General features: G+C 37.4%; 1 protein-coding gene across 1 annotated transcript in view; it reads left to right on the top strand.

Moving 5' to 3' along the window:
* EPB41L2 (erythrocyte membrane protein band 4.1 like 2) overlaps positions 1-16928 on the top strand; it is a gene marked incomplete at its 5' end in the record, with an annotated part of 111765 nt that overhangs the window by 59674 nt on the left and 35163 nt on the right. Inside the window, 4 exons of the mRNA XM_079716628.1 lie at positions 3895-4067; positions 9069-9241; positions 13783-13845; positions 15766-15912. Of these exons, the coding sequence (XP_079572754.1) occupies positions 3895-4067; positions 9069-9241; positions 13783-13845; positions 15766-15912 (556 nt within the window). The remainder of the gene's footprint in view (positions 1-3894; positions 4068-9068; positions 9242-13782; positions 13846-15765; positions 15913-16928) is intronic.

Genomic DNA, 16928 nt, shown 5'->3' with positions numbered 1-16928 from the left:
ACCATTTCTACACCTGTGCTACCACGTGTTGCTTTCAGTAACATAACTATCCAGACAGACACACTCACACAGCGCTTTGGGTTGGTGCAGCTGCAGAGAGATCATTTCCCACGTCAGCTGGATCCTAGTGCCACCATCACAGATATTCCTGGTCTTCTTGAGCCCCAGGGCACCCTGGCCCCTCTGCTCAGATGTCCTTCATTGGAGGGTGTGCTGATAGTAGATGCTGTGGGTCATGAGCATTCTTGGTTTCATGCATCTTCTCTTTTTTTTTTGTCTATAATTTAGCATCGTTTCCCTCTCCCTTCATTCATTCTTTTCTTCCTCTCCTGTTTCAAGAAAGAGCATATATAGAACTTTTATTCCTCTACCTTGATCCCTTGTTTCATGCCTCACGTAGGATTGTGCTTTGTAAATCATGTGCCCCCAGTGGGTGGCTTCGATGAGTCCTTTGGCCAATAAACATGTCCATGTCTTGCTCCCTGAAAAAACAAAAAAAACCCAGAAGATCTCCTTAGCCCTTTTAGCCTCCTATAGCTTTTGTCCTGTCTCCTTTCATACTTTTATTCAGGGGCATACTTTTTAACATTGCTTTTCTTAGCAAAGTGTGGTTTGCTGATCTTCCTCTTCTCTGTTTCCTCAGTTTCCTATTACTGCAGTCTAGATAGCTGTGATATCTAGACCCTTCATCTTTAAAGTTTTTGCTTTGCACTCTTAAGGTCTAATGCTGCCCCTCCACATACTAGATGTGTGATTGTAGGTAAGTTACTCAACCTTTGTGTGTCTCTCCCTTTCATCATTTGTGTGATGGTGGTAATGATAATAGTGCCTATATTACAGGGTTGTTTTGAAAACTAAATGATATAGCTCACGTGAATCAAACTTAGAACCATTTCTGGTATGAAATAATGTTTATCATTATCATCATTATTCTTAGTTTGGTAGCATAGTGTGCTATTTATTTTCAAAAGTGCTCTAATATCCTCATTTCAGAGGAGTCATATTACCATTGACTTAAATCACCAAAAAGATTCTTTTAGAGAAAGCTCATAAATGTTTGTGGTCAACACTTTTTCGTTTTGGTACTAGTTTCTGTTTAATTGTAGCTTAATTGCTTAAGGATTTCTTTGTGATCAGAAAATTAATCTGTAATCTAATACTTTGTGTATGTGGGCACCAGTGCCAGTTGGGCAAGAAAGCACTTTATCTCAGTTTGACATAAACAGAATAAAAATCCTCTAGTTAATGATTTTCCCTCTTTTGCATTATGACTTAAATCTGCCTTTAAAATATTTTCCTTGTATTTCTTGGATTTATATTTTTTGTAAACTGGAAATAAGAGAAAATCCTCATATGGAGCTGCTCATTCTGGGAAGATGTGGCCTTTGGTTGAGATATAGTCAACTGAAGTGAACCTGCAGAAGGGTTGCAGATAACCCAGTCTCACTCTCCTATTTGCCTCTAGTCTTTTTTTTTTCTCTTTTTAAATAATTTTATTTTATTGTGGCGAGATCACTTAACAAATTTTAAATGTATAATATATTATTACTGACTGTAGGTACAGTGTTGTATAGCAGCTTTCTAGAGCTTATTTATCTTATTTGACATTTTTTGCCTGGTGATTAACAACTCCCCATCGTACCCTCCCTCCAGCCCCTGGTAACCACCATTCCAGTCTTTGATTCTGTGAATTTTGACTGTTTTGGATACATCATATAGGTAGAATTATGTAGTACTTGGCTTTCTGTGTCTGGCTTGTTTCACTTAGCGTAATGTTCTCAGGGTCCCTCCTTGAGATGGGCCATTCCATCTCAAGGATGTTACATTCCAGAATGTAACAGGTCCATTCTGTTACATATTGCAGAATTTCCTTCTTTTTTAAAGGCTGAATGGTATTCCATTGTATTTATATCCTGTATTTCCTTTATCCATTCATTTGTAAATGGATGGTGAGGTTGTTTCCATATCTTAGTTATTGTGACTCGTGGTATAATGAACATGGGAATGCTAATATCTCTTTGAGATCCTGATTTCAGATCTTTTGGAAGAATACCCAGATGTGGGACTGATGGCTCATGTGATGGTTCTATTTTTAATTTTTTGAGGAGCCTCCTTACTGTCTCACGTAGCTTCGCTACCATTTTGTATTCCCACCAATAGTATGCAGGGGTCTCAGTTTCTCCACATTCTCGCCAGTGCTTGTTGTCTTTTGTTTAGTTTTTAAAATTTTGTGGAGGAGGGGGTATTTCCTTTTGGGTCATGACGCATGTTTCTCCTTTGAGATATTTTTTAGAAATGTCCCTTTTTGTCCACTTGTTGATCTTCCAGTACCTACAGGGCATGCTTCATGAACGGATGATAAGATAAATGTGATTTAGCCAACTTGTTTTTCAAGGAGAATGAGCATTTCTTAATTACTGCACTGATGAGCTTGCCAATGACCCTCTTTTCTATACATCACTGCTTTCCTACACAGCATTCTTAGACCACAACTAGCTGGATTGCAAGGTAGGGAAACCCACCATATTCAGCCCATCAGGAGACAGTGCATGGTAAATGACCACATTTCTCATCCTGCCCCTGGTGCTCATTACCAGTGTGCCGAGACATTTAATCTTTCAGCGCCTCAGGTTCCTTCACTGTTAGAGAAAGAGATTACAGAGCACAGATAAGAGTTAATTTCTGGTCTAAATGTCTAGCATTCCGGCTTTCTAATTTAAGAATATAGAGCTTTTTCCAAAGTACAGTTTGAGGCACTGACGTCTTCAGATTATGCTTTCTCAGCAACATCATCTCTGTCTCCTTTGAAAATCTATTGGCAGAGAATGGAAGTTTTCAAGGAACACTTCTGCTACCCTCTATGACAAGACTAAAGCCAAGAGTGTATTAGTTCTTTTGTCATCAGTCTCATTCTAACAGGTTGTTTTCCTGGGTTGATATGATTGAGAATCCTGAATTGATGGGGGAGTACCTCTTGTATTACTACATGTAGCTTTACCTTGACTTGAATCTCTTTTCATTGCTTGTTAAGCAGAAGATTTCTAAAAGTTGAGCAGAAATGCTAATAATACTCGGAACAGTAAAGAACTCTTTAAGAAACCACTCTTCTTTGGATAATGATAGGAAAAATTATGGTGGAGTTCTCCATATTCTGGAATTGTCAACTGCAGGCTTCTTATTTAATACATTCTCTAAGAGCTCTGGGATTATCTTTTTTGTTAAGATGTTTTGCCAGCTCTTCATCAGGCAGTGAAGGCAAGATAATTTCAGTTGTATACCAGACAAGATTGGCTCATTTACTAAAACTGTGCTTTCACATAAGTCTGGAAGTACTTGCCATCAGGAGTTGTACTTCATTCATTACGGACCTGGGGTTTAAGCAGTAGAATTGTGCTGACAAGAAAGGGTGTTAGTTATCCCTACAGATCCACTGTGCTGTGTTCTTCATGGGACAGCATCACTTGATGGGACAGATTCCTGAGTTAGATGTTCTTTCCCAGAGCAATAGACATAAATATTAAGAATTACTAATGGTAATGGATTGCTACTTGGCACTTCTGGCTTGGAGCAAGAATTCAGGCATATGTGTTTATATAAATGACTTAAGTTAATACAAATAAATAACCTTTGATACACACTGAAAACAGCTGCGTTTTTGCTCCGGTTGAGGAAAACATTATTCATGAATATGTGAATGAGGATTTATTCACCTTATCATTATCATAAACCTCTGTATATAGGAGGGTTTATAAATAATGTTGATGTTTATTAGAAAGTTTAGGCAGCATTTTTTGGACCAAATAATCATACTTAATGAAATGAGATATTAAAATATAAGTTTTAAAGTTAAAAAAAATCCATAAAGTCTAATTTTGTTCCCTTTTTCCCCCACAGGCTTGTGTCTCCAGAGCAGCCACCAAAGGCCAAGTTCCTGACCTTGGGGTCCAAATTCCGCTACAGCGGCCGTACCCAAGCGCAGACCCGCCAGGCCAGCACCCTCATTGACAGGCCAGCACCGCACTTTGAACGCACTTCTAGTAAGCGGGTCTCCAGGAGTCTAGATGGAGGTAAACACATTTATTAGGATTCTGGATTCCATTAATCTTTCTCTAATCCAGTGGGATCAGAAAATGTTGATCTACTTATTAATAAGATCCTCAGAAATACCCTAGAGGGAGAGCCATTCTTTTTTCCTGAGTAAATAAAATACTGTTAATTACACTCATAAGAAAATAATTTTATAGTGTTTTTTTTTATTAGTTTCTACTTTATAAAAAAGTGAATCAGTCATACATATACATCTGTTCCCATATCCCTTCCCTCTTGCGTCTCCCTCCCTCCCACCCTCCCCATCCCACCCCTCCTGGCGGTCACAAAGCACCGAGCTGATCTCCCTGTGCTATGCGGCTGCTTCCCGCTATCTATCTACCTTACGTTTGGTAGTGTATATATGTCCATGCCTCTCTCTCGCTTTGTCACAGCTTACCCTTCCCCCTCTGCATATCCTCAAGTCCATTCTCTGGTAGGTCTGTGTCTTTATTCCTGTTTTACCCCTAGGTTCTTCATGACCTTTTTTTTCCCTTAAATTCCATATATATGTGTTAGCATACGGTATTTGTCTCTCTCTTTCTGACTCACTTCACTCTGTATGACAGACTCTAGGTCTATCCACCTCATTACAAATAGCTCAGTTTTGTTTCTTTTTATGGCTGAGTAATATTCCATTGTATATATGTGCCACATCTTCCCTATCCATTCATCCGATGGTGTTCTGAAGTTGTCATTCTGAACCTAAATTTTCTTGGCACTGTAAATACACACAAATATTAGTTGAGTTCTTGTTGATGAGATGTTGGACAGATGTTTTTACTGGTCTGACTTAACTGTGATATATATTATGTGACTTAATTTCTTGAACTTGTTAATTAATGGCAGACATGTAATTCCAAGGGTGTTTGGTGTGATAGCATATATAGAACTTTTATTCAAAGGAACGTAAAACGTTCATTGCATCATCACATTTTTGAGTTTAAAAACCCTTACTAAAGCTTAACAGACATTCTAGCATACGGGAAACCATGCACAGCTTCAAAGGATTAGTTTAAATACAGTGTTTAACAAAAAGGAAATATAGTGTGTTCATCTGTTTTTACACCCAAGGGGAGATGTGTATAAATTTGTATAAATTTTTTCTATTGGAATTCTCATTAGCTACATATATGTAGTTTTTAAATAAATTACACATGGAGATGAATTGATGTTGCTTCCCTTCATTTTATATATATATCTTATTACCTGTCTAATTTTGGGTTAATAGCAGGTTTCCTATAAAAGAGCTGAGGTTAATTTTATATTAGAATGCTTAAAAAAATTTTTTTTTCTTTCTACCTAATAGCAAGTAATTGGTATGTATACCTTTCTACCAGAAGTAGTTCTCCAACATTTTTTGGCTGATGAATCTCAAAACATATACACAAAAATAATAATGCTAAATCGGAAAATTTCTATTTTACTACTGTTTATCAGCAAAAACCTGTTTTTGATTGTTATTACTGATATTTTTCTGAAATAAGAACTTGAACAACTTATGTTTCAAATAATTAGCTAAACAGATTGGATATGCTAATAGATAAAAATCTTCTCTCAGTAGTGAAGGATTGATACTCCTTGGCCTTGATCTATTTTTCCTGGAATAAACTTAGAAAACAGATCCAGGCAGACGCACAGATACTTCCCAAGTTTTGTTGGTGGGCATTTTGGTACATATAGTTATTGAATCTTGCTTCTGGAGAATCTTTCATATAGTTTTATAAGACCACAGAAAAAAATGTGCAACAGAATCATAAATTGTGGTTCAAATAAATGTCCACGTTCCCAAATGCAGTGATTTAAATTTAGTGAATTATTACTGCATGATAGTTGTCAGAGTATCTTTTAGCTCATCAACAACTGAGTACTTTTTCCAAGTAAATCCAAAAAATGTGCCCGGTTATGTAAATATTTCACAAGTCTTGCCCCTTGTCACAGAGAATTTATACAAGTGCTGAATAAATGTGATCAGTGTCGTTTAATGCCTGAGAGAAATCTTTCCTCTTTCTGGAACACTGTCCTTTTTAGCCTTTGTTTTAAACTATGAGGTTTTTATAACTCTCATGTTGCGAATTTTAGGGCTTAAAAAGAGCAGTAAACCACTGCTTTTTCTTTGAGGTATATAAACTGTGCTCAAGGAAGCCCACCATCTTGTATGGGCAGTTAGCGCAGAGGGTTATAGTGGGTCCGTATCTGAAAACAATGATTTTCACAAGTAAAAGCAACAAACATGGCACAGTAATCCATTATTTTTCCTTTTGTGTTTTGGACACTGTAATTCATCAGATGGGCCAGCCATTCAAAAGGATTATTGTGTCGTTGTGAAAAATAGGAGGCTTTTCATGCCAATACATGACCAGACAGGGAACTATTTGGATAGGGCTTATGTTTTTTTTTTCCCCCAGAGCAAAGCTAGGCTGTAACCTGGTACTGAGCTTTATTTTCCCTACCACACCATCAATATACCTTTTTTTGTTGTTGTTGATATGTGTTATGTTTTCTTTCTCCTGTTTCTAAACAGGCTATTTAAGTATATAAATATTCTTCACTTTAAGGTTTGACAAATTAAGTCTTTTAGTGATTATGTAGAAAGTAAAAATCAATGTGATATCTAAAGATCAAATATCAAAATAAAAATTAATCTAGGATAGCTATTTTAGAACAATGAGATTCCAAGATTGCTCTTCAAACCAGAAAGGAGGCAAATCAGTCATGGAGAGCACTAACACCCCGGATGCATGTGAGAGCAGGGGAACTGATGATTTCCTGGAAGTGGAAATTATAATCAGGGGCACTTACAGATTGGGTCATCAGGGAAGGAAGGCATATCTGAGGAAGAACCATTTCAGGTGAGACTTGGAGGATGAGAAGGAAGCAGCCGTGAGTAGAACAGGAGATAAAGCATTCCAGGTAGCAGGAGTAGCAGGTCTGAAGATCATAAGTTTAGGGACAGCTTGATACATTCTAGGAACAGAAAGAAGGCAAGTGTAGTTAGAGCTGCCTAGTGATAGGGAGAGGTAGGGTGGGAGCAGGTCACACAGGGCCTTGCAGGTCACATTCTCTTGGTGCCAAGTGTGGTTTTTATTCTAGGAAACCATTGAAGGGTGTGTGTTGTACATACATACACATGTGTACACACTTATACAAGCACATATGTGTATAGTGCTATCTTTAAAAGAAAAAAAAGTCACTTGATGCCATGTCCAGAGCAATTAGAGAGGATGAGAGAGGAAGCTCAGGTTGACTTGTCAGGAATAATCCTGGTGAGAGTCATGGTGGTTTTGTCTCAAATGGTAGTAGACCTATTAGTCATTGGCACCAATGCCTTGGGCCTATAAACTTCTCAGGGTTCTACACGGTTTAAGACCTGACAAAAATTATTAGCTGCAAACTGAAATCATTAAGTGTTTAACAAAAGTATGCAGGGTCAATATTTTGCCAACTTCATTATGTAACTTTAAATTGGATATTCATTAAAATTTTGATATCATTACATTTGAAGCCATTTCTAGGTCAGAGTTTCTCATTTTGCAGTGAATCTCTGAGTATGCATAATGGGTGCTTAGAAACCATAATCATAGGTTAAAGAGTTACTCATACTCATATACTTTCCAAGGAAAAATTGTTAAAATCTTTTTAAAAGTTAAAACCCTAGAAAATAATTATATTTAATGTACGGTGTGAATTCATTTTAATGTTTAATATGATTTGTTGTGGGCTTTCCAAAGTATGAGTGTTTAAGAGCCGTGAAAGTCTTAAAAGGGACCTGGGTGGTAAAATAGAGATGGAAGGAAGTGGCCACATTTAGAAATACATCCAAGGACTCTATTGGACTTGCTGGTTGTTGAGGGGTAAAAGAAGAGACTTCAGGGTATCTGACTTGAGTAACTGGGTGCAAGCATGAGAGTGTATTTGGCAAAAAGTCGATACTGAGAAGAAGGAAATTTTGGACAGGGCAGCTGAGGGTTGTAGATTAAGAGGCTTCTAGTAACACATGGATTAGAGGTCTAGGTGTTGCCCAGGTTCAGTATGGTGGGTCACACACAGTCTCTGCCCTCCAAGAGCTTGCAGCCTAAAGTTAAACACTGGGCTTCCCTAGGGGCAGGGGGCCAGAGCAAGCCACCCTGTGTCAGGAAAGCGCTTTTTATGCTGGTGAAATGACCTCAGTGGTTTCTTCTTTGGGGAAGAAACTACAGATGGACAGAGGCTTTTGCCGGTTGCTACTCACTTTGCCTTGTTGAGATTTGAGGCCGTCTTGGGTTGATCTGCCATATGACAGAAATGTCAACACGATATATGTTCCTGCACATCTGTAGGATAGACGAAGGGAACACATAAGGCCAGATTTGCTGAGGCAGAGGGTTTCTATGTATTAGACTTACTGTAGGTCAAGTTGAGGCATTCAGGAGGGAGGTTAGAAAAATGAAAAATATTAACATAAACATAGAAGTTGATTCTCTAAAATCTACTCTTCCTGTCTTGTTGCAATTTCGACTGGTGTTCTAATTAAAGGTTCCTTTATGGAGGAATTCTTAAAACTTATTGAAGCAAATCATTTTAATAACTAGGTAATTATTTGTTGCCATAGGTAGATTCAGAAATAAGTTCAGGCAAGATTAAAGAGACTCCAGAGAATTAAAATACTGCTCACCTTGTAATTCTGACATAGTACCCTGACTCTGGTCTTTCATCTGGTCTTAGAGCTCCTTCTACTGGCCAATTCTATGATCAGTGTCTATCCTTCAAAAATCTGTGACTTGAGAGATTGGTCTAATTTATTGGGTTACAATTCAGAATACTTCTAGAGTTTATTAAAAGTTTAAACATGAGTTTATTCGATATGTTATTTTCATGATCCAACAGTGTTCCCGTTTCTATTAATTGTCTATAACGTGCCTGTTTATCTGGGAATGGGGGGCGTTTATCACATTTTATCGCTTAAGTGTCCTAAAGCAATCCATATGATCATTCTCAACTAGCTCTGATTGGTATTGTGGACCGAAGTCTTACGAAGGATTTTCCTGGCCCTGCTGGGGAGGTTTCAGCACGTGGCCCTGGAGCTGTGAGCCCTGCTGTGGTACAAGATGGTGATGGCAGCAGGGACATTAGAAGCCCAGCTAAAACCCCACATGTGCAACTCACTGAAGGAAAGGTATGGTAAATTAGTCAAATGCGTGGCTTTAAATGTGTATTTAGACAAGAGGCTGTCTATTATTGCATTTGTTGTTTCAGAACTCACATATCTTTTAAGGTCAGTCATTGTATGTTCTGTGTTGATAAAAATTTCCCACTTTTCAAATATGTGTATGCTCTTGCTGGTTTGGACTGAGTCTCTAACCTTTTTCTGGTTGTTGTTCAAAGCAAAATATTTCAGCGTAAATTACTTTAATGCAAGCAAGTAATTTATTGGTCTTTTGTCCATCCTTATAATCATCCTATTTAATTAAGCCCCCAATTATAAAAGCTGTGATGATTTGAAATTCATATTTGGTTTGTTTCAAGTAAATTTTAATGTGTAGCCTATGTCTTGATTATTTTATTGTAGTATTGACTTGAATTTTTTAAAAGAAGAAAGGTGGTCTTTATGAAAAATATGATTTTTCATTAATAATCTACCACTGATGAAGAAGAAAGTTTTAAGTAATTGTTTTTTGAATGCTGAGTGAGAAGATGGTGTGTTGCTTTCAGTCTTCTTTGGTGTGTATACCATAGTGAACAGAGAAGTAACCTATATTGTATTTTCAAACTTGCCGGGGTTATTTTATATTACCTTGGGCAAGTATAGTCACTTAGAAGTTGATTTGAAGTGGCTTTGAGTTCTTCAGATCTCTTTTCCATGTCTGCACAAAGCAACTTTTGAATGGGTAACATTGGAAGTAAACATGAAAAAGAAATGAAATCATCCTGTGGTTTTATAATGTTTTCAAAATTTTAACTTTGAAAAATTCAAAGATGTGCAACATGAATTTATAAAGAACTTGCTAGATGAGGTAACTGCCAGTGTCTCAGGATTTCCTGCACTGACAGCCCCCAGCCCCAGCAGAGAGGAGGGCTCGGGCACCATGGGGGCCCTGTCTTATGCTACAAGGACAGATGCTTCTGGTAGCACGTGCCATCAGATCCTCTTCATTCCGTTGTTAAAAAATTTGTGAATATTACATTCCACAAAGGATTTGGTTAAAAATTAGTTTAGAATAACAGGAATCACAGCAAACAAGGTATCTATCAATAACTGAAAAGTTGTCAGGATAGGTTATAATTATGCTACCAAGACACCCAGGAGTGACTACTTACATCAGAAATAGGAGAGCTGAGAATCTCAGAAAGTCTGTGTTCCATTCTGCCTAGATAATGTGATACAAAAGAAAAGTTCTTTTAAATTCCAAGGGAAATTCTGCCTGTTTTTGGTAAATGACTGGCCTTTTCACTAATGCTTTCAGTGTTTGTCAGCGACCAGGTTCAAAAGTAATAATGCTATTTGAGTTTCATAGGATCCGTTTGCAACCAGTTGAAAATTAATAATTAAATCAGCCTATTACCTATAAGTTGTATGTGATAAAAGTAGTCCAGTTTTCCTGTTTTATAAATGGATCATTTAATTCAATTTCTAATGACACTGTGTTAATACAATCCTTCTGAGTAAACGTTTTCACTAACAACCCATTTCTTCTCTCTTCTTTCTCTCTCTTGCTTTTGGTTCTCCTTTGAATGTATCCGCTGTGTAATTTCACATTCAACCATGGGTTGCTTTGAGAATAGCTTATTTCCATGTGCCCACCTTCACCACTCATCCACTGTGCTTCATCTCTTTCCCCATACGTATTGCCAGCCCCTGAAATGGACTTGCTTTCAGACATTTTGGAGGAAGACCCCTTTGGGGAGGCTGATCAGATCACACTAGACAGCTTAGAGCTCCCTTCCACGGGTGAAACATCAGAACAGGGGGATTGTGATTCTGGCTTGGATCCTCTTGAAGCCCCTCCTGAGACTGACTGTCCTCCCGCCCACGAGAAGCCTCTAAAAGAGGCTGAGCACAAGGATTCAGAGTTTGGGTACTTCTTCAGTTTCTGCAGACGCTTTCCACCTCGCTTCCCTTCACTGCTCGATGATGGTGGGTGCCTTGCCTTCCCCAGCCTCCCCAAGGTCTGGGTCTCCTTCCTCCCCACCGACATCCAGCACTGTGTTCCCATCACCTCCCCTTTGTTCCTTCCCTCCCTCATCCTCATTTTTGGACTCCTTCTCTCTGCGTCTCAGTCAGTGCCTTTTTCTCTCACCTTTTCCCTTCCTCTGGCTCTATCCCTCTACTATCTGGAGGCAAAAGCCACTTGCTTGACTGTTTCTTATGACTGTGACTTGAATGACAAAACGGAGGAAGAGGAAGCAGTTGCTGGCTCTCCTACATGAGCTTTAAATCTGTGCGGTCAACAACACTCCACTTCGTCTTACACCCTTCCTAATGTAGAGTGTAAACATGTGCATAAATTCCATCACTGGTTAACCTCAAAATAGTATGATCTGCACACTTTCACACACATCGTTTTAGTACATGAGAAATAAGTGTAATTAAACACTTTCCCTCCACTGATATTAATTGACTAGGTCCACACATTCTAAGTTAAGAGCGAAGTTGTAGGATTATTTTATAAATACCTGAACCATACTAGGCCATAAAAGCAAGGAGAGGGGGACCTATGTTGCCCTTCATAATCTGTTTTGGGTCTGTCCATTTTGCAGATAAATGTTCATGCTGTTCCTTTAGGATGGAAACTTTATTTTGATATAGAACTTAGGATGCACTGGACATAACTGTGATCGATATGTATTAGTAGAATTCCTTAGTGTTATGATTTCTCTGTTAGAAAGCCAAGCTTGTTCTTGCATTTTTGAGGATGCATCTGTGACCTTTACTCCTGACATGCATAGGTCTAATCTCAGAAACTCCTTGTCTCCCTATTATTGTAGCATTTGGAGCCCAGATGAAGTTCAGGTAGTTTGTTCTCTTTTCTTTTTTTTTTAACTCAAAATCATGTTTTATATAAGAGTCACTGTCACATATTTTGTAAGGAAGATACTATTCTGTTATCTTTCCTTTAACAAATATGTATGAAAAATGAACCATAGTATTTTGAAAATTTAGACTCCGTAGCACTAAGGTTGGACTGGACCTCTTAGTGTTCTTTTATTTAAATTAGGTGTCTGGTTTGATCCGAGGATTTTTGCCCCAATATAGGGCGACCTCTGCAGTACTAAGCAGTGCTCATATGTGTAGTAGTTTTTGATTTGTTTTGCTAAATGTGGTCTGGGACTTAGTGTCCCATATCCTGTGGTTACTATTAATACATAAAATAAATCACAAAATTTAGAGCAAATCTAAAGGAAAATATGAAGATAATTAGGCATAGTGGGAGAATCCTTGATTCCTGAAGGTTACCTGAAGAATGCCAGATCGACATTTTCGAGAATTAAGTGCTGACCAAGGAATTGGAAGATGATTCTTAGCAAATTGTTGAGTGGCTGTGTCTAATTTTTCCGTGCTGATCAAAAGATACTCTGAGTTCCCTGCTTACCTCTCAAAAATGCTTGAATAGTTTAAAAAAAAACACTTTTGAACTCTCGGATTTGACACTGTCATTACAGTAAAGAAGAAAAAGAATATGTATAATCCTGCTATAAATGAACATGTAAAGGTTAAACTATTTTCCTTTGGTATCTGAACCAATATTTTTCTTTTATGCTCTTCCCTTCCATGAGTCAGTAGTCATCAGTATTTATGTTAGTTTTAAATGTACAGATTAATTCTTTGGGTCATTAGATAACTGAGAATTGTCCAACTATGAAAAAATATTCTTGCTTAAAGAATTTTATGAAAGAAAAGTGGCTATAAAATATAAAAATGTTTTTAACTACCCACCATTTTTATGAAAGTAGCAAAATAAACCAGTTTCCCCCCAAGGAAAGAAATCTGTGTTAAAAAACTAAATAATAGGGTCAACATTTGTCCCTGATAGAAAGTGAAAGCCAAAATTTACATCATGACACTTTGCCCTCACCACTAGTTGATTTAGATGTTTCAAGTTAGAACAGATTGAATTATGCCATTTTTACACTCTCATGTTTTCATTCCTGAGTCAAAACATATTAAAAAGCAGCGCATAATCTAGGGACTGAGAAAGAGTGAAGCTTCCATTCTCCATTCCACCTTTGCAAAGGACCATTTCCATCATTTGTACAACACTGTAGGTGAAGAAAGACCAAAGTGGCTTAATAGTCTGCATCTTCTGAGGGCCAGACAGTAAAGGTTGGTAATGCTGGTTCACCATTTAAGTTCAAATACAGATTCTTTGCACTGATGGTAGCATTTCCACTAACACTCCCCTTCTCTCTGGCTGCTTGCTGGGTGACTTCCAGGCGAAGACGGAAGAGGAGGAAATACAGCTGGAGGAGGTGGATATTTTTCCCTCAAAGTTAAATACCTGGTAGCTGCTGCCTGCCATTATCATTGTGCGGGGGGCGGAGCACTTTTAGGGTTTATTTGTGAGTTTTGCTCGTTGTGGCTTTAGGTTCTTAAGATTTTTATTCCTCTTTTATTTTAATGTCTTAGACTATCCAATTCTGAGTCATTTCTGGTGCTTGCTGATTGATAAACTTATGTTTATTTGCCTTTCCCCCCCTGTGTGTGATTTAATTTCACAGAAAAATTCCTTGAGGGTAGAAGGGGATAATATTTATGTCAGACATAGCAATTTAATGTTGGAGGTTTGTATAATTTAAGAAAACAACTCTGTCCTAATGGCTGCCAGGCTGCTGTGAACGGGGGGTCACGCACAGGCTGGCTGGCTGGCAACTTTGAAGCACAGTGCACGAAATGCATGGGGGAAGTTCACCTTGGGAGTGCATGTTACCAGTCCAACTTTGTTCTTTTAAAGTGGCTTAGGTAGGAATATATCTACTATAAGTTCTCAAAGTGACAACTGGGAAAAAAAAATTCTGTGTAATCAAATGAATAAAGTTTTTATTCATTAATCTTGAAGTTCTGCAAGTAAACCTATTTTCTCCTAATGGGTTATCTCCAGGGTTTAGAGTCTGAAGTAACATAATCCCATCCTTAATACACGTTCACCAGAACAAATATTTGTCGATCTGGCACTAAGTCATTTGGCCTTGTGTCCACAATTTTTTTTTCTTTTTTTGGTGGTGCGAGAGTGCCAAAATCCATGCAATTAGGAATGTGGTCCACTTAAAATCTTCCATTTGAGAGTATGCTAATTAATGGGTTTGTTTTGATTAAAAAGAATAAATGAAAGAAAGTAAGAAAGAAAAGAGGAGGAAAAAAAAAAACCTAGCCACCCAATTAGGAATGTAAAATGTATTGTATTCCCCGTGTCACGCGAGAACGGTTTTTTGTTTCTTTTTCCCCCTTCTTTTAGGGTAGTACATGGCAGCGTATTCAGTGGAGAGCTGCAATCCTCAGTAATTTGACTAATCCGTTCGGTTGCTTTCAGCAGCTTTGATAACTGTTGGAAATGTATTTTTGCATAACTTACTAAAATGCTCTAAAGTGTAATACATAACATTGCTTTGAACAAATGCAAGAAATGTGCCTGATCTCAAGCCACAGTCATTTTTCCATGCCATGCAAAGATTTTTAGATTTTCATGAGATTTTGCAAATGGCAATAGCAGCTCATAGATGAGCTACTATGCTTGTGCATGCATATGGAATATCTAATTTAATCAGATGCATGACCTGTTTCTCTGGGAGTAGTGGGATTGAAAGCTATAATCCACAGGTGGCCCCATGATTTTTGAAATATAAGAAAACATTTAAAATTCAGTTAAAACTGTTTTCTCAATACTGCCTTTTATTTCCACAAATATCATTTCTCAGGGCCAATCTAAAAAATCCCACAAGTGACATTTGTCAGGGCCTACCTACTTCAGTGAAAATTGACCTGGTAGTTATCCTCGCATCTTTTTATAAGGACTGTTTGGTATGTGGGTGGCTTTTGTGCTTGGCAAGTACATGAAACCAATATGATGTTCATTGATTTTAGAGAAAGGCCAAACAGAAGCAGCCTCTGGAAGCTGTTCCATTTATTCCATAAGGATTAAAAACCATTGCTGGAGTTTCCTGAAAAAAGCCAACCGTGGGTCCCCCTACCCCCTTTTTTTGGGATGACCCTGAACTGGATTCCTGTCAGGCCAAATGGGCTCTGAGTCCACCTTCCTCTATTTTCACTTGCTTCATTATATTACAGAGTGCAACTCTAGTAGTAACCCTAATCAGAAAGGTAAATTTGCAGGAACAAAGTCATTGGCTGCATTTCAAATCCAACTATTAGAAAGAAGCGTTATTGGCCATGTTGAGTATTAGTTCCATAGCCTCCTTCTACTGATTTCTTAAACAATTCTAAACAAAGAAGAAGTCAGAACCCTTTAAGACAGGAATCATAAAAAAATTGCACATTGGTTTTATTTTCAAATTTGGACAAACTCATATTCCTAGGTGATGGTATGGCTTTTGAGACTTGGCATTTTTCTTGCTTTACTATGTTTTTTTAATCATAAGTTTACTTTGTCTTATTTTTTGGTTTCATTTTTTATTTTTATCCTATTGGGTTTTTTTTGTTTTTTTCCTTTTGGATTTTCCCCCCTTTATTACGTTACATATTGCTAGGACCTGGATAAGGCCCAGGAGGAAATACTGAAACACCAGGCTAGCATTAGTGAACTCAAGCGCAATTTTATGGAATCCACACCCGAACCACGCCCTAATGAATGGGAAAAACGACGTATCACACCTCTGTCCCTACAGACACAAGGGGTATGTCACTAGCTATTTGTTGGCTGTATGTCTCAATCCAGCTGTTCAGTAAAACTTAGGTTGCTAATCTATTATGTTGATTCTCAAGAAGTTACAAAATGTTCCCTTTTTTTAAAAAAAGTAACTGCTAATAATTTTTAAAATACTAAATATTTATTAATAATGTGTAATACTTATTGATGTAGTTCTTGGGTAAATTGTATGAGTTTTGAAATACCTTTAGAATAGTTTCACTATTTTACTCAAGTAAATTGGTAGTAATGAATCGTTTCATAGGGCGACTTAGAAACTGACGTATATTATATTTAGTAAGTTAATTATTAACTTCTGAAATAAGAGTTTGTTTAATAATTAAAGAATTAGTAATTAAAGGGATGTAGGAATGTAGACCATATTTAGAATGGTTTAAGGTAATTACTGTGAAGATAAAGATCTAAATTTAGCTTTAAAGACTGATGAGCCCTGTTGAAAACTTGTAAAATGTTAATTATACAACTTAATACTGAAACTTCTTAGTAATGAAATGTAGATGAGTACTTTAAGAACATTTTCACCCATAACATCTCTCCAAACTCATTCTTTTTCTTTCCATGGTTTATTTCTCTCCGCCACCACTATAAGCATTGCCTTCAGAATATATTCTCAAAATATTTCTTCATTCTCATCTATATCTGTTCTTTTTGATGCTCCAAAATCTCTCCTGTTGTCAACCAAGAACTTCATGGGCTCGTTTATTTTACTTGAGGGAGATAGTGATCATACTATATTTAATACGCAGTTTTAAAAAGTGTGTTCAGGTGTTACCCTACAATTTCCTCTTTCCTCTTTTCCTTTCACCCCTCTCTTCTCCTTAACTTCATCATCTAGTCTGACTTGAATGTTACCAAATTGTAGGCGTTTGATTTATATATTCTTAGGCTATTTTTATTCACCTTTTCTTAAAAAGCAAAGCTGTTGGTTACTTTAAATTTCTAAGTTTGTGACAGTGAAAGGAAAACAGCTCTTTAAAGCAGATG

The sequence above is a fragment of the Hyperoodon ampullatus genome (assembly GCF_949752795.1).
Source record: "Hyperoodon ampullatus genome assembly, chromosome: 12".
Lineage (NCBI taxonomy): Eukaryota > Metazoa > Chordata > Mammalia > Artiodactyla > Ziphiidae > Hyperoodon > Hyperoodon ampullatus.
The sequence above is the reverse complement of the archived record's forward strand: the minus strand, read 5'-3'. Positions and strand labels throughout refer to the sequence as shown.